A 19595-nucleotide genomic window follows, 5' to 3' on the forward strand; every position below is an offset into this window, starting at 1 on the left:
ATGTAAACTACGATCAAAAATTTCCTTCAGCCGTTTCAAATGATGATCTCGGTCATGGTGAAAATGGCACTAATTACATAATTATTTCTGCTCATGTTCAGCTAACAATATGAAGTGTCGAAGGGAGTATTTACGAATGAAAGTAAAATACTGTTTATAAAAATTAAAGTTATATTGTTATATAGTTATTGTATAGTTTATATAAGATTTTGAAACAAGTGATATTATTTATTTTGCATTAATTATTAATAATCATTTCTATTACTTGAATTATTCTCAGCTGGTTATTATTTTGACAGTCAACAATTACAATTGGCGCCTTTTTTAACTTCTTTCATCTTAGAGTTATTATGTCAAATTCAACAAAAAGTTGAAAGTTGTTTATGTAGTTACTAATAGGAAATTAAATTCAAATTGATTACCAAAATGAGTCTTTGGGTAGATAAACACCGACCTAGAGATTTAATGAAGTTAGATTATCACAAAGATCAAGCTCTAAGATTAAAAAATCTTGTTCAACAAAGTGACTTTCCCCATTTACTTGTTTACGGTCCCTCTGGAGCCGGTAAAAAAACTAGAATTATGTGTTTGTTAAGAGAACTGTACGGATCTGGAGCAGAACGTTTACGCCAAGAAACTATGCACTTTACAACGCCTTCAAATAAGAAAATTGAAATTATGACTGTAAGCAGTAATTATCACATTGAGGTTAATCCAACTGATGTTGGTATCCATGATCGTGTTGTTATTATGGATTTAGTAAAGAATGTAGCGCAAACACATCAAATTGATTCTTCTGGCCAACGTGAGTTTAAAGTTGTAATATTGAATGAAGTTGATGATTTAACGAAAGATGCTCAACATGCATTGCGTCGTACAATGGAGAAATATGTAACTACTTGCCGACTTATTCTTATAGCCAACTCAATTTCGAGGGTAATTCCAGCCATCAGGTCTCGTTGTTTAACAATTAGGGTACCCGCACCGACAGAAACTGAAATTGCAAGTGTTTTACATGCAGTTTGTAAAAAGGAGGGATTAAGTTTACCTAGCGAGTTGGCAATGCGTATTGCAAAGTGTGCTGATAGAAATTTGCGACGGGCATTATTGATGTGCGAGTCATGTAAAGTCCAACAATACCCATTTACACCTGATCAAAAAGTACCGGAACCGGATTGGCAGATATACATACGAGACACTGCATCGTTGGCATTATCTGAGCAATCTCCCAAAAAACTTGGTGAAGTAAGACAGAAACTGTATGAGCTGATAATTCACGGGATCCCACCTGATATAATTTTTGCTGGGTTGTTGAAAGAGCTCGTACGTAATTGTGACATGGCCATGAAATGTCAAATTGCAAATCATGCAGCTCAATTTGAGCATAGAATGAGGCTCGGTAATAAACCCATATTTCATTTGGAAGCTTTTGTTGCCAAATTTATGGCCATCTATAAGAAATTTGTTGAAGAATCCCTTGGTGATGCATTTTAATTATTATTAATAATCTATGGATGGTTAAAATAAAAATCTTTATCATCATCTAAACTCCCAAAGTGAGCCAAAGCTCTCAGTTCTCCACAATCTGTATCCAATCAGATCCGATTTCATTACCATTTTCATGTTTAATAAAAATTGTATTTATAAAAATGTTGTTCATTATTAAATAATGGAAATTCCTATTTTATATTTATAATGGAAATGTGAAAAAATATTACATGAATAAGCAAAAATTAGTTTTAGTAAAATTATATATTCTAATCTGATTAAGAATTCAATCTTTATTTTAAGCCTTATATCTTATGGTAGTCGAGATAAAGCATATAAAAATTAAAAAACAAAACAAGAAATTCTTTTTTCAATTAGTTTATAGTATCATAGTACATGAACATGACAAATGTTACATTATAGGTCTACTACAAGGCCTGTACATGTTAAATTATATATTTTTTAATTCAATAAAATTATGAATCAATCTTAACTTTTTCTTTTACTGTCTACTCGAAGTCGTCTCATGCACACTAAGATATCTGGTAAGCATGATCATCACTCACTTATACTAAAGCACGCCGATAATAATTTTACAAAGAGGATTGCACCTTTGTGATTGAATAGATGTATATTGAATTAAATTTAAAGCTTATTAAATTTTTATTTTTTTGAACTAAACACTAATAAATATATAGCCTTTGTAGTGTGACCTCATTAATACTTACATTCATTTAAATTAATAAAAGATATGATACCTATTAAAGTTTTTATTACCTTAAATATTAAAGAGAAAGTAATGTTGCAGAATATAATAAAACAAGATATTTATCAATACTGTTTAATTGCTTTCAGCATATTTATAATAATTTTTAACTGGTACTTTACTTGCGAAAAGTCTAAAATTATCTACTATGGAATGCATTACTGATATTGTTATTTCGTTCGATAAATGGTCTAGGATAGACGATCTCGTTTGTAGCACCTGTTCCATCGTTCTTGCATCCTCGTCGTTATCTGAAAATATAGGAAAAAAATTAACCTAGTTATTTTTTTTTTTTCTTAAACGTCAAATAAAGTTAAAACTACTGAATGTATTGAGAATAATATGACCAATCGTCTCGGAATTGTCCGTAGATAGTTTAGACTATTTTTTTCAATATTATTGATGGGTGTTCATTTTAAATTATAAAATAATCTACAATTAAAGATTAGAATTGGCAGCAGAGACGAATAGAGCACACTTGATTTTTTTTATAAGGTCTCTTACTAGAGATTTAACTAAACTAACTTAAAAATATAAGAGATTATTTAAACAATTACAAGTATTTTAAGATTTCTATTACACTTATATTTTTAAGAAAAATAAAGCCCGTCTTGGTATGGTACCGAAAACGAGTAACACAGTTGCTGCCCTATACAATTGAAGGTATTTGCATAAATAAATAAAATCTTTCTCTTCATAAAACCCAAGTAACTGAACTTGATTGATTTATCTTGCCCTTATAAAATTATAGAATTCCCCCAGATTGGGAGTACTAATTTTATCAATACATAGATCAAGAAGAAATAACAAAGTTGAGCTCCTCAATATATTTTTAATTTATATTTAACTAAATGAAACCCGTGGTTTTACCTGTTTAAATTTGTAGAACACAGGATACAGATGTAAGTACGTTGCTGTTATGACTATTATTAGAATTAACCTAATTTTATGAAATGCGGACTATTATCGGTATCTTCAAATAAGTGTCGATAATAATTTTTGAACATTAGCCCGGACGAACATAAATAACGATTGATTTGCCAGCGAATAATTATATTATTGACAAAAAAGGCAGTTATTTTGAAATCATAAAAAGCTCTTAAATTTAATGTATTTGTATTTTATGTATTGTATATAGTGTAGGCTAAGATCGTGCCATTCGAATTTCCGACTGATTCGAGAACATTTTTATTGATTTTATTCTCCGGGCAATACAAGCTAATAAAACTGCTTCTAGTTACTGCAGATCAACACAAAAAGTCGACAAATTATTCGGTTATTCGATCGGTACGATCTAACGAACCCTACCCTATAAATCATTTTGTGAGATCATTTTCATAAATACACATTTCCAATCAATATAAAATGAATGTTTGTTCAAAAATGTATATATTAACATTAAAAAAATATTAACATTAAGTCAAATTATTAATAGGTTTAATTATATTACATTTGCATCGATTTATTTTCATATCTTTCAGTTCGAAAATTGTTTTGTCCTTAGTTGTCAAAACACCATACAGTAACTAAGTGTGAGACAAAGAATCCATCATAATTACGTCGAATTATCCTACAAGCCAAGTAATAATTATAATTTCATTGACTTGACTTACTTGTTTGCAAGAAGAAAGATGGCGTTCGTGCATTTCGTACAGCGACCCTTTCTGGGCCTATTAAGATGTAATCTTCGTTATCAAAACCTCGCTGACCTGCCCATGTATATGTTATATTACTCTCCACATCCTCTAAAAAAAAATAAAAATTATTCTTGTTAAATCTTTATATAGCATGTTACCCGAATAGTGCTAGGTAACACTTATCATTTAATCCGCCGTTAAAAATCAATAATTTGTATAGTTGTGTTCCAGTATGGAAGGTAGGGCTTTTGAAAGCCATCTGGGTAGGAATGGTTAAAATTTGTTATGGCGTCCATATCTATGGGCGGTGGCCATCTACATATACCATAAAAAAGTTGAATGAGCTAGTGTCAGGTTCTTAGTTAGTAGTCTTACTTTCCTCGGTCGGTGATGCATTGTTGAATTACAGCATAGTTAATAATTTTTACAGTGCGACTCTGTCTATAGTTATATAGCGGTAGTGGCCACATACCATCAGGTGGCTTTTGTTAGTGCACCTATCAATTACAAATAAAAAATGCAGTATATTTTAGGGGCAAATTTCAATCAGTTTTAAAAAATAAATATTTATAGGTATAACGTTTTAATCTCATTTCAATAACGATCAATTGTGTAGTCGGAACCATGTCTGACGCAAACACCTAGACACATCGATATATAATATATATGTATTAAATATATGTTAATGCCTAGACATGACTAAGATCTGATGTATCGTAGATATCACATTTAATCATTAACGCATGAATCCGCAATCGTATACATGTACATACCTATTCGAACTACTAATTTGGATCTCGAGTTATCGGCGCAGATATTCAGATTTGATTGTGAATAATCCTCGCAAATTATAAAAAAAAGTTGATGGACCTTGCGAAACATTATAAAGCAATAAAAGCGAATAGAGAAACAAAAGTAAATTACTGGATTAAAAAATATATTAATATGTCAATAATAATTAAAGTCGAAAGTACCATGAGCATTAGTCTTGTTTTATAATTTGAGGTACCTAATAGTGTATTTTCTATGTATCTCCTTCAAAAAAATCATCACTTATAATTTTTTTAAGGGGTTCAAAGTCATGCCTTTTTAATGTTACTTAGGTATCTAGGTATCTATTTAGTACTGGTAGAGAACGATAGAAAAAAAATTGCAACACTTTCGAGGTGGAGCCGTGATTCGACAAATTTACCAAAAAAATTAAATTGTATAAAAGTACCGTTGTGATTTTGACATTATGGTCTTAATATAATGGCAATATCAGCGTTCGGCAGTACTTTTTACTATATTGCTTTATTTTCAACATCAAGGTAAAATCACTATTGCGACTCAAAGGTGTGAAACGAGGCAATGAACGATTTAATTTGTTATAAAATAACTGGTATTGGTTTTTGCGATTGGACGAATTACTATAGTTTGTTTTTACGGTTCCACAGAATAAGTCGTAATTCTTAGTGTCGACATAATCCGTCTTACGTCATTTTTATGTAGGAATATCCGATAATATTTGAAGAACTTTTTTAAAAAAATACAATTTGAGACAGATACTTGGAAACAATTGAATTAAATTTTGTTTTTTCGCCATAGACAATAACAATACTATTTTGACTTATTATATTATAATTTCCTAACACTTAAAATATTAATAATTTATTTTAAGTTTAATGAAACATTTAAAACTAGGTATGGAATAGGTACAGATTATAGAGTAAAATAATGCAAATCTTAAAATAGGTTTAATTAAATCTATTAAAGGTTTATTGACGTACGTTTCGTACACATAAAATGTTATGGATATGACCATATATTAGTAATCTTTACATAGTATAAAACAAAGTCGTTTACCGATGTCTGTCCTTATGTATGCTTAGATCTTTAAAATTACACAACGGATTTTGATGCGGTTTTTTTTAATAGATAGATTGGTTCAAGAAAAAGGTTTATATGTATAATACAAGCACAATATAGTTGAGAAACACTAATAATTTTAGAGGTTTCTAATGTTATGTCGTAAATAAAAACATTTTTCCAGTCATTAGACAATACAAATCGCTATGTTCCTGCGTTTTAAATCTGTAATATCTTCGAAAATATTAATTTAATTTTAATTACATGCTGTAAACGGATATATTGATCATATTAAATGCAAAATGTATGTATTTAAGGTATTGCTGTGTTGCTTAAAATCACGTCGAAAATAAATATTACAAAATAAAAAAGTGTTATCATAAAAAAAAATTCAACGTGAATTCCGGATGGCCTTGTGAATTCTTTGTGAAGAAATATAAGGAAGAAGTGTACAACAATAACCACTAGTTGTAAAACCTGTCTACATGAATCAGTTATCAGACTACTTTTTTTATTAATTCCGATTAAACAATTTAGAAATCATGTAAAACACAATAGCTTGACGGCTGACGCACGTGGTTACGAAATTGCCTTCGATGTCATTTACGTATGGTATGTGTGCCAAATATATATAACTTTAAAATCGTTTGTTATAATAAGCGCTTAAACTGTAACTAGAAGTACTAATTCAAAAATTTTGAATCGGAGAATAAAAATATTTATTAGCGCAACATATATGTTGTTTAAATAACATGATATACATAAATGGGTACATAAATTATTTTATTAAGCACGATGGTTGAAATAGTATCTACTAAATAAATATCACTGGGTTCCAATTAGATATACTTTTGGAGACGCATTTCAATGAACATAATTATGTTCATCTCGGAACAAATTAACGAAATATGCTCTTGAATATGTTGTTTATTAATAATTATGTATTTATATTAAATTAAATGTAGATGGTAATGATTTACGATCAAAGTACCTACGGATTAGCCTCGGCCTGCACGGCATTAGGAAGTCAACTAGGAACCGCTCAATTGACATACCTATTTAAATGTTTTTAAGCTGATTATTATTATCAGATATGGTAATATATTTATATATAAGTACAATAATTACGAATTTAGCCAAAGCTTTTTCCCGTATTTACCTACTTCTTTAGTCTTTATTTATTTAATAAAAAAAAAAATGCGGCTGTTAAGTTTCAAACAAAAATGTTTCAGCGAAACAAGGTATAAATTATTCTGTCACAACTCGACCCCGGATCAAATTATATAGTTGTAGTTTATGAATTTCTTAACATTCGTTTTTCCTAATGTTTTGTATTTATTAAAAAAAAAGATGTCATAGTTGTTGCTATACCTAGTAACAAAATACCTTATTCACTGTCAAAAATCTATCTACAGGTTCAGAATAAAACATCACAGACATAAAAAGAATTGGCGATTTTCTTATCCTAAATATTGTTTATTATTTCACGGTCTGGAGAGGATCGTTTCATTCGACCCGGGGCTAGGGTTACAAAATGGTACCTACAATTAATTTAAAAATGGTATATCGAAGTTATTATTTTTACGCAAAATTTTAATATTGGGGCAGCATAATTTTTCTTTGGCTATTGCTGAGGTTGAATCCGGCGCTGTTCAAAATAATCATTATTCAGACAGTAAAAACATTTAAATTCCTATATTTCATGACTTACGTATATCCATTGTTATTTGGGCGAAGAAAGGATCAATTCTCGTTGACATCATCATCGTTAGCTCTCCAGTGACATGTAGGTCGCTAACGAACTTAACGCCATTTTTTCCACCAGGCAGGTTAAACCTAAAAGAGGACGAAAGTAATAAAAAAAATATATATTGTTCATATAAAACCCGACTAACCTTCAAGGGTTTTCAGTATTTAGCAAGAAAGGTAAAGCTATTATAGTGGAAAAACAAATTATTTTACACAAAGGGCTCACATTTAAACAAAGCAGTTTATTTAGAAGTAACAAAAATACGAGGCAATGATTAATGTCTTGTTTAATACAGATTATTTAAGGAACTAATAATATTCCTATTTATCCCTACTTTTAAGCTTATCGCTTGTGTTAGGAGTGGATCGATCCTACGACTTTTTACATCGCTGGGCAGCCCGTAAACCATTGCGCTTTTGACGCGTAAATTTTAATTATAATATAAAACTTATGAATGTTTAATTTACCAATTACCGTCTGATATGCAAATATATAACTGCTGAGTCAAATATAGATTTAAGAGACGTTATTGTGCTTTATAAAATAATAAAAAAGATATACATAGTCTGTATTTATTTATATTTGTTTAATGTTTTAAAAACAAAAAAAGTTTAGTACCGATATATATTTAAAAATACACATTTGGAGGTGCTGGGATTTGAACCCAGGACTTTCAGCATGCGAAGCAGACACTCTACCACTGAGTTACACCCCCTATACTACTAACAATGCAAAACATGCATTTCTTGTAAATATTTGAAATTTCTGTATGTTCTAATTAGTGACTAGCGTTTATTATAATATGCGGTGTAATATTTTTCTGAGTGTGTTTAGGCGACTAGCATACCATTAAGTAGAAGGACCTTAATTAAACCAGAATTAGCTTGATGATTAAATAAAGAGGAATATAATATAATTAATATTAATATATATAATTTTTTAATAATATCTATTAAAAAAAATAAAAATTATATAATTTGTGACGTACTTTCTTTCAGCGAGTTTTGTCCACCTCGCACCTGTAACATTGACGCGCCTCAATAAAAATGACAATTGCTCATCGGGGAGAGCAACAGTGAGGCTGTTTAAAATAATAGGATCAATGGCGTTCATCCCAAGGTATTCGGAATCCATGAGGAAAAAAAATGTTCGGATTCCGCGTCGAAGGCATTCGATGCTCTCAGCTCCGCAAGCTGGGAATGGCAAGGGAGCTCTTGTAGCTATTTAACAGAAAAAAAAATGTAGAGTGTATATGTGCAATTCGAATTAAAAAAAATGTGTGTGCAATACGTGAATACTTGCGTTATCTAAATTTAAATTCACATGCATATTCGGCCCAATACACAAAAGGAAAATACTCTTTTAATCACATAAATACTACTTATAAATAAATGAATTTGAAATAACTGATTTTCCGTATGATCGTTATGATCAATGAAATTATTCGAAGTATGTTATGCTGAGAGTCGATGGTATGGTATAATTTCGTTGCATAAAATTATGGGAATATTTGTAACAGTAAATCAGGTGAAATGTAACTAACATGTCACCTGATTAGTGAAAACCTGCAAAAGTATTATGTAGTTAGAACTTAATATGGAACATGCAACACATTTCGGAGGTTTTAATATATTTCTTAGTTTCACTCGCTTTGAAGTGAGATTATTATTAAATAATAAATATATAATTATAAAAAAAATATATAATTATATAAAATATATAATTATTTAAATACATTAAATTAGTTGACGATATAATCTTTAACTCTACGTGGCATAGCGCAATCGTATAAAAACGTGAGAGCGTTTTTTTAGTTTTTAAATAATATTTTACTTAAATCAACAATGCAACAATATTTATTTGAGCTCTTACAAGTACCTTTAAAGCGTCCTTTACGAGATTAATCTATTAAACTTATTCAATACACTTTCGAGTATTCTTTTGTTAAAAGTAATTTAACTTTTCGGATTTATAAATTTAAATCGATTGACAAAAAAACATTGATAAATAAGTCATATTCTTCAGCATAAGATTATATTATAGTTGATAAAAAAGCGTTGAGCCAATACTTGTTGACTTTCAAGCAGGATATATTAAATAAACTTAATTGTATTTAACCGACCAAGCTTTGTATTTCAAATGTTGGAAAACGATAACTACTGAGTTTCTTGTCGGTTGTTCTCAGTAGAATCTACATTCCCAATCGGTGGTAGCTTAACAACGTTTAAAAGGTAACTAACCTTTTGAATGGTAATTTTACAATTCTGTATATCGATTCAAAAGAGCTCATAGATAAATAAGGTATAGATATAGCTAAGATTATATTTTTAATTAAGATAAAAGGTATACATACTTAATGGGAAGTACAATGAGTTTGTTAGTCACGGGTTTTCTGAATATAATTACTGACCTCGTATTGTGGTTTGTTAAACCTATTACTTAAGACTTTTCTAGTGTAGTAGTATGTTCAGAACCTTGAATAGAATCAAAACGATTGGAGATTTGTAAAAAAATTCTTGCAAGGGTTTCCAATTTGATTGTTTCGGATATCGGATTTATTATATAAAAATAATCAGAAGTGAGAGATGGATTAAGTTATATTTAAATATTCACAATACCTATTTAATTAGTGGAGTTGATATTGATCGGTGTTCATTTTATTTAAGCAGATACCTTTCCTTACTTTGGGTAATACCCACTCCAAAAATATATTAGGCCCAGAGAAATAAGTGATGGATATGCAAATTACAGGTGGATTTCCTACATTTATCACATGGGGCAATACACACACGAAAAAATTGACGTAATCTGAAATCATCTTCTTCTTGAAGCCAGTTAAAAATCAAATGTACTATGTTCAAGTAATTTACAGTAAAGCATTTTTGAATCGTCAATATTTCAACTCTAACACCGTTTCCGAAAGAAGCCTGCTCCTGCGAAGTGAAAAGGCAATAAACTCGCATATATGCGCTTTCAATCAAACTGTTTGTCTTTTAAACTCTATTAAAATGTATAATTTTCTTACAAAACAACATTTTAACATTAAATTAATTTCATAATTATTAAAAAATATACAGAGAAATAATTAAAGTGTAACAAAAGACTAACACGTTAATACGTGTTAGTCTTTAATAATATAAATCTAGATTTATTAATATAAATCTATATTATATTTCTTAGACGCATTGAACGTTTAAATTTAAACTAAAAATCTGATGACGTCATACAATGTGCCTGTGGCGTCAACGCATTAAATGTTACCCATGATAATATATGGCGCTTTAACATCGATGGCAAAAAAACAATCCAATACATTAATTATCTTAGCCATTATTAGCAGGACATTTTTTTCATTTAATTAATTTACTACATCCTATAACTTTATCGGACATATTGTAACATAAATACTAGCGGATCATTAATTTACGGCCAAAGCAGGTCAAACGTTACCGTGCCGAAATATTCATTCACAAAATTATTAACCCAAAGTAATGTCGGCTGAAGGGTGAGCGGGTACGTCCAATGCTCGCGCTGCAGCGCTTCTTTGCCGTTTTCACAGGTCATTGAATTAAAATGCTGTTTTAATTTCTGTGTGAATTATTGTTCGAAAATTTTTACTTTTTTATTTTTCGACTATTTTTTGATGATTTTATCAACATAAGTAACTATGAGATTAACGAATATTAATCGTCGTTTCGTTTAATGCGATGTCATCGGCGCCACTCTGTCTCTGTTTTCAATATAATATCAGCAGCCTATAAATTTCCCACTGCTGGGCTAAGCTAAGAAATTCAAACCAAATATGCCAATAATATGTCAATGATATAGATGTACTATTAATCGCTGATTAATTCTTCGAAATCTAAGAGATTTTATTTTATTTTTTATTAATATTTTACTTTATGTTCCTTTATTAAACGACAATACTTTAAGAATGTATTCATATAATATCAAAAGCAGTACGCATACAGTTAAAAGCTTAACAGTAATATACTTAGATACTTAGTGTTTCCATGCTTTTAACGTAATTTAGCTGTAGGTAAATTTCATGAACACCGAACTACCTGTAACTACATTACCCAAAATGTAGGAAATTGTGCTGCTAATATTGTTTTGGACTCAATAAAATTATATACACAACATTTCACGCATCTACTTTTTTTTTTATAAGGCTTTGTGCTAGCCCGTCTGGGTAGGTACCACCCACTTATAAGATATTCTACCGCCAAACAGCAGTATCCAGTGTTGTTGAAAGGTGAGTGAGCCCGTGTAACTACATGCACAAGGAACGTAACATCTTAGTCCCCAAGGTTGGTGGCACATTGGCGTTGTAAGGTATGGTTAATATTTCTTACAGCGCCATTGTCTATGGGCGGTTATGACCATAAATATATATATATATATATATATATATATAATTTACCACTATCAGGTGGCCATGTGGCCATTTGCACGTCCGCATGTATCATAAAAAAAAACTAGAGAGAGAGCTAAAGGTTCTCTTCGGGTCGTTTTTAATAAAGTGGGTATAATTACAGTTGCATTATATTATTATGTATTTTCATAAATGTAATAATGTAATTTCTTTAAAGTAACTGTGACAATCATTATATGTAAACGAGAGGGAATAATAATAATAATAACATCTTTTTCTTCTTTTTTTGGAGCACGTTATCGTTTCTATAATAAGTTTCTAGTTATTTTTATCATAATACCATATTAACAAATTTAAAGCTCATATCAAAAAACATCAAGATTATGTATATTAGTTATAAAAAAGACGTAATTTTTGATATACGTATTTAATTAGAATGGTAGAACAGAGTGACTACTGTTTTTCTTACCGGCGTTCGGTAAACTCTACTTTCCGAACCGGTGTTGTTGAAGTTGAAGTTGAATATTAGATAGATTTTGATTTTCAAAGGGACAGGATTGGCTGTACGTACTGTAATATATTTCGGTTGCTCCGCGATCGTATCTTGTTAATATATTCAAGGTTTATGATTCTCTTTTTTTTTCCTTTTAATGTCTCGTAGTCAAATTTGTGTTTTTTTTTATTACGGCATGTGTGCAATTTTAAATATTTATTTTTAATGTTTTTCTGTCAAAATTGACATTCGAAATCATCTTGTGTTTTCTTTGCATTTAGTATTTCAAAGCAAAGTATCACAGAATTATTCTCAATATTATCAATTGTTTCAATTGGGTTATAATCAGGCTTCTCCCAGGCTTATTTCGGTGGGTATTATCCAGTCACCAATAATAAGACATGGGTTAGACATTTGCATTTATGTATTCAATTTAATTTTTTTTTTTTTTATAAAGTTTATTTTATATTTTTTGTATGAGAATTATAATATTAAATACTGTATATATTTTGTATTAATCTTCAGTACCTTCCCTTTCTCAAGGATGAATTGCATAAAATCGTTGCCACGATATTTATGTAACTATTGTATTGTGTAAAGCATTAACATTACATTAAAGGCTTATTTAAATATTCTAATGTTACGGACCAACGCCTTTAAATATTGTTAAATGCCAAATTACATAATACATACATGTGATAAAAAAGTAAGTAATTCAGGTAAAAACGTCGATACATCGTCGATAAAGATCTAAATGGTACTTACGAATATACCAAATCTTGTAAAATAAATTCGCAAGAGGTAAAAAAAGACAACATTAACAAATGAATAATATTTGAAATATAAATATTTAATTTAATATAAATTGATTCGAGTTTTCAATTAAACGAAAATGTAAATATTTAAATTATTGAAATATTATATTTTCGTTTGTAAATTATTTTAATTAAATATATTATTCTGATTTAATTATTTCATATAAAAGAACTTTGGCCAAAGATTGCCAACGTAAGTTGGCGTTAAAATGAAGTTTGCAACCAACGTTTGCAACAATTACCAGACACGTACGACTTACATGATCTATTGAATCATCTATTCTATCTAAGTGTCAATTTCGTGAAGGTTTCTGGTAGAATAGCAACAATATTCAACTGTACATAATTGGGATTCAATCGGATGCACGAATACGAACAAAAAGAAGCAAGCTATACATAAGATGACAGTTTTGTAACAATACGTCGCTGATTTTCATTATACTATTTATGAATCCATCAGTGTGACCACGTAGGCGTGGATTTTAGCAAGTTTTATTTTATTTTCATTAGGACGACCAACAGTACATACAATACCACATTCAAAATAAAAAATAAAAATTTCAAAATTATCAAGGCAAGAGTTCTACTACTTACAGGTAGTCTCACCATGCATTATCATATTACACAATGTAATTATTGAAAATATAAATTAAACATAAGCATAATAATTAAAAATAAGAAATATAATAAATTTTTTAAACTATTATATAATAAATAATAATTAATAAAACCAATAAGATAAACTATATGATTAGAATTGAGCACAAATAAAATTCTTTTTTTTTTCGATTGAATTGAGAGCGACTATCGTGATATACGTTTAAATCTTATTCGATTTAATTTTAATTCTAATACATTATATTCTATGTAGAAATTTTAAGTAAAACAGAAATATATATATATATATATATATATTATATGTAATAATATATTAAAGTTATTTAATTTGTAATATAAAAAAAAAAAACCAATGACCCACTTACTGATATTCATAGTTTATAATATTCACATACATGGCTTATAATACATTCGAATAGAATAATTTTGTATTAATGATGACGGAATTCGTGCATAATTAGCGTAAATGGCGTGTTTCTAAACAGCCCATACAGTCTGAACGTACAATGCCTACATGTTTTAATTGCATTTACTTTTGATTTACTAATAATATTGGTTGTTTATTCGTATGCAAAATTTATTTTACTATATAATTTGACGTAGACACGTAAAAGCAAGCTCCAAGCCTTATCTCTCTTTGAGGAGAAGGCTTGGAGAACGAATGGCGAATTCCACTACGCTGCTCCAATTCGGTTTGGTTGATACACATGTGGCCGAACATCATTGAAATAAGGCACAAGTAAGGCAAGCTTTCCTCATCCTCATGATCGTAATTATTAGCGACATCGCAAGGAGTGCTCTTGATTAACTTTAAGAATTTGCAGTCAAAAGTTACTAGCCAAGTTACTATAAAAAAAAAATTTATAAGGATAAAAAAATATGGTAGAGAGTAGTTCAGCAGGATACGAAATTGGAATACTTGCTATCATTGGTCACGTTTTTGCTAGTTTAAACTAAAATTTGGAAAATTAAAGTATAATTAAGCATAAATTCAATTTATTTATAGCCCGGAGACTCACGAAGTGTATTGATTTGAGAAAAAAAGATAAATAGTTGAACTATTCATAATTCTTTTTCTCAAATACGGATTTTTTTTTTGCTTATAATAGGCAATAATAATATAATATCCATACATATCAATAGACATTGGCAACGAATTATTTATATATCTTGCGATAAACGATTCGTTTCACCGCCAACCGTGGAATCTAAGATGATATGACCCTTGTTGTTGGTACTGTGTAATTAAAATGGTGGAAGAGTAATTATGAGCTTCGTGTCGGTTCTTCTCGGTAGAATCTACTTTCCGAACCGATGGTAATTTTACATTTAATTCAGCACTGTAACATGAAGATTACATCATTCATTTTTATGAGCCTATTTGAATATGATTTTGAACCTGCTGTCACCCCTTAAGCCGGAAAACAACAATATTAATTACTCATGTTTGGCGGTAAAACTGATAAGTGTATTAATCGATTGATCAACTTCGGCCATCTTTGATTTTGATTCTATTATCTATTACAGGTAATATAATTTTTTTTTGTTTTAATTAAAATTTCTACATAGAATATAATGTATTAGAATTAAAATTAAATCGAATAAGATTTCAGAGATCATTGTGTAATCATAATTAAATCAGAAATATATATTTTTTTATATTAATTTAATATGTGATTATCCCGACCATAAACTCACGTAAATTTTTATTGCGTTTTGTTAGTGCTCCTAATTAAAGCAAGAATAGTTCACAGTCAAGTTATAATGGTTCCTTCTTAAAATTGTCAGCATGAGATTAGCACAACCTGTATTTTTAGATGTTTTTATCACTTTTTTTTTAAGTTGTAATATTAATTTTTTTGTGTTTGATTGTTATAGTGGGAAAACTTCCTTACTATTAAGGTACAATGACATCAGTACATGTTTATACCAGGTCTTATAGTAACTTTATTGAATTTATAAAATATTTCCTTGAGTGGAAATAAATAAAGTAATTAAAAAAAACTTTGAGCTCGCTTTGTTTTATTATTATCTATTATTTCTATGATATTTTATTTAATTTATATTACGGTTACTGTTTTATTTCGTTTGTTAAAAATGTCAGTGCAGCTTTTTTCGTAGAATCAAGAACCGCTCATTGCTTTATGTTAAATTTAATCTTGTAACATCACAATACAACAGCGTTCAAAGTAACCTGCTTGAATTAAGAATATTTAGCTTTTCATTTTATGTGTATATCATTTGCGTAAAGCTATGTGAAGCTTGAAATTAAATCGTCAACGAATTTTACGTATATTATATTTCCATTGCATGTTTCCTGAATTTTACTTTATAAAATAAACTGATACATTATAAACTTTATGAACAATTTTCTTTTTTTAATAATCTACTGATTTTAACAAGAACTTGACAACAAATCTTGAAACCAAGAAATAGTTTTCATAATGTTAAAAATTAAATAAAAAAAAAAAAATATCAATATATGTATAGTCATCGATTATTCTTATTTTATCTGTAAATATTTATTTTACTTAATGGATGACGTAAGCAATACTGAAGGGGTAATTCCTTAACCATAAGGTAAGTTTACTTTGGTCGTTTTGCGTTAAATTGTCTGGAAACAAGAGTCTAGCAGGTGCCAAATGGCTAAGCGGAACTGTCTGTTGTTTTGTATCAAGGGTTTTTTTAATCACTGTTTAGTAGCAATTTCCAGTGCAAAACAATACAAGCATTGCAATACAATAAAATTTGCATTAATAATTGCATACTTACATAAACATATATCTTTCAATAATAAATATTTAATTATTTACAACGAATGTGTTTTTATTTAATACCAAGACCAAATTTATTTATTGGGTAACTAAATAAATCTAACTTAAAATAAAAAATATACTACAAATTCGATAGTAAATAGGAAACTAAAATATTAAAACCGATAATAAGCGAATTTTAAATATAATGGAAATTAATTAAATACATTAATAATTTTTAACTACCTAATTATTATTATATTAAATAATAAAAAATATTAATTTAAATTCTGTTAACATAAAATATTTTATTAAAATAAAAATTATAATAAAAAAAATCTATGAATAATAAAATAATAATGATAATTAATAAACATTACGATAATAATATTAATCACTTACCTGTATCATAGTCTCGGAAATTAATTAACTGACAACCACAGAATTGTGTGTAATAAATCACACATAACACACAAACAAAAAGTCGTATGCAATTGAGTAACATCTTGCCAATACTAATAAGAGTCAAGAAAACGGATCGCGGTCGTCCGCACCACTTTTATACACACTGACCTTTGTTTTTACAAAAAAAAAGAGCCAACGGCATGACCGGCGAGCTGGTTCCGTAGTTACTTGTACTGAAACTTGTATATAACATAATTAGTTCGATATTTTTGATAGTATAAGTCGAATTAATACACTAGCATTTACATGCATTGCAAATGCCTCTTTAATATTATTGTGAAACATTTATACGATAGTACTCGCGTCCTAACTGTTGAACGTCGATGGCAAAATACATGAACTTCATGGTAGGGCTTTGTGGAAGCCCGTCTAAGTAGGTATACCCTTACTCTTCACATATTTTACCGCGAAATAGTATTACTTAGTATCGCTTTGTTTCGGTTTGTAGAGTAGGTGTGCCAGTGTAACTACAGACACAAGGGATATGACAGCTTAGTTCTCAAGGTCAGTGGTCCATTGGCGATGTAACGGATGCAAAATAATTCTTATAGCGATATAAGACAATGACTATGGAGGGTGGTCATATCTATTAGAAATATAAAAAAAAAACACAAAAGTAGATAATATTTTATTTCTGAGATTATAGTCTGACTTTAATTAAGTTAGTGTTTAATTTGACAATAAATAAGGAAGTGTAATGATTTATATTTAATAAAAATAATTTGATTTGATTTGATACTCGCAGTGCAAGTCACTTTGGACGGAAGTGAACATTTATCGTCAGTGTCGTATTTTCTCGTCTCCTAAAATACAAAATATTTATAAATCAATTTAGGAAAATATTTTATTCGTGTATTTGCACTTATTATTTAAACCACTTAAATAAATTAATACGAACGTTTTATCACTTTAATTTCTTCCTGATAGACGTTTTATTATATTGCACTTTAATCCGCTCCACTGATCTCTAAAAACCGGCCGTGTAATCAGTTCGTTGCCTAAGTATTCAGGCATGGGCGTGTATTGCACTACGCCTAATATCAATGAGTAATAATGATAAAGAAACGTATATTACTACAGTTTTAAATCAATTAAATTTTGTTTATTATGAAACAGCGGAGATGGTCAAGTGTTTCGAAATTTTATATTGAATCGACGATTTCGAGTTCAAACCCAGGCTTTTCATGAGTCTACGCTTATAATTCATCTCGTGTTGGCGATCAAAAATAACACCGTTAAGAAATCTGAGCGGCAATTCTACTAACAAATTATTACTTTTATATTTTTTTTATAGTATATAATTTTTAATGCAAATAAATCCTGTATATTAATAGCGTAAATCGATTTTTGTCCCAGTGATTATGGGAATAATAGATAGCTGCACATTAAAAGTCTGTTATGGTCTCATTTTGAAGAGTTCCAGCCTTATATGTGCAGAAAATAAAGAGGATCCTTGATAGCAATTTAGTAAATTGTAACGAATTAACAAAGAATTAATTTTTGAAACCGGAAAAAGTTATTCGCCGGTTAGTGGGCGGTACTACGGCTGTATACGAAAAAATGATAAACAAAATTCAATTCAATTGTTCTCGACAAACTCTTATTCTAACTGAACTAATGTATACGATTTGATATAAAAAAAAAAAAAAAATTAAAAGAGGTTTCATCGTATTGCCGCCAAATGTAGATAGATGAGTGACTTGCAGCTTACAATGAAATTAAATCAAAACAAAACTTGTCATAGGTTACGAAATTCCTAAAAAATCTTTTGAATAAACGCGAAATTTCACGGAGGATCCACTAGTTTATTATTATTATTATAAAGTCATCACTTTGCCTATTCTACTAAAACAACGATCCAGTTGCGGTTCGGAAGCAGTTGATTCGGAATATATTCGAGATCGTGTCATAACCGATACAAATAAGTAGAATTACTCCTCAATATGAATAATAAATTGAGTTTCATTTTTGTCGAGTTGATTCGGAATATAATTGGAAACGTATCACAACGTTAGTAGAATTAGCCCCCGGCATACGTTAGATGAAAATCTGCCAACAAGCCGCATTGGAAAAGCGAGGTAGAATAATGTATAGAGAGAATAGGCCTTAGTTTAGCGCTTTGACATTCACAGGCTGTTACTCTACTTTTTTTTGATTTCATTAGGTTAACGCCAAAGCAAACTAACCTTCAACTCAATAGTATTTATTACGGTAGTTGTTATGGCATTTTTAATGTTGGTTTCGTGATTAGCTTCTCTATCAAATTGCTCGCATCTCGTCGTATCGTCACATTACTTAAAGATTCGTGTTTATTCGACGTAATTTTCATCACAAGATATTTCGACCTTCTTGGTGGCAAGGTTTTGTGAAGGCCGTGTGATGTGTCTAAAATGATGAATAAGATCAACTCTGTTACTTTCTACGTAAGTATTTATTCGCGTTGCAGGGGTTGATCGGCAAATGTTAGTTATATTAAACTGACCCATGTCTTTCCTTGGTGTCCAAACTTGTTCATATCAAATTTTATCAAATTCGGTGCAGTGGTTTGGCTGTTAAAGAGCAACAGACAGTCAGAGTTACTTTCGCA

The 19595-nt window shown here is 29.6% G+C and overlaps 2 protein-coding genes and 1 non-coding gene across 3 annotated transcripts; 1 reads left to right on the forward strand and 2 right to left on the reverse strand.

The window, feature by feature from the left end:
- Positions 1-344: 344 nt before the first annotated feature.
- On the forward strand, positions 345-1663 carry LOC125066880 (replication factor C subunit 3). Its single transcript, XM_047675186.1, has one exon. The coding sequence runs from the start codon at positions 427-429 to the stop codon at positions 1492-1494; it is 1068 nt and encodes a 355-aa protein (XP_047531142.1). The 5' UTR covers positions 345-426; the 3' UTR covers positions 1495-1663.
- A 652-nt stretch (positions 1664-2315) lies between these two features.
- LOC125066903 lies at positions 2316-17170 on the reverse strand. Its single transcript, XM_047675220.1, has 5 exons — positions 16946-17170; positions 8478-8709; positions 7451-7575; positions 3868-3999; positions 2316-2505 (listed from the first exon to the last, which is right to left on the reverse strand). The coding sequence occupies exons 1-5, from the start codon at positions 17046-17048 to the stop codon at positions 2330-2332; spliced, it is 768 nt and encodes a 255-aa protein (XP_047531176.1). The 5' UTR covers positions 17049-17170; the 3' UTR covers positions 2316-2329.
- Trnaa-cgc lies at positions 8133-8204 on the reverse strand. Its single transcript has one exon. It is a non-coding gene; the product is annotated as a tRNA-Ala (tRNA).
- Positions 17171-19595: the final 2425 nt, after the last annotated feature.

The sequence above is a fragment of the Vanessa atalanta genome, chromosome 10, assembly GCF_905147765.1.
Source record: "Vanessa atalanta chromosome 10, ilVanAtal1.2, whole genome shotgun sequence".
NCBI lineage: Eukaryota > Metazoa > Arthropoda > Insecta > Lepidoptera > Nymphalidae > Vanessa > Vanessa atalanta.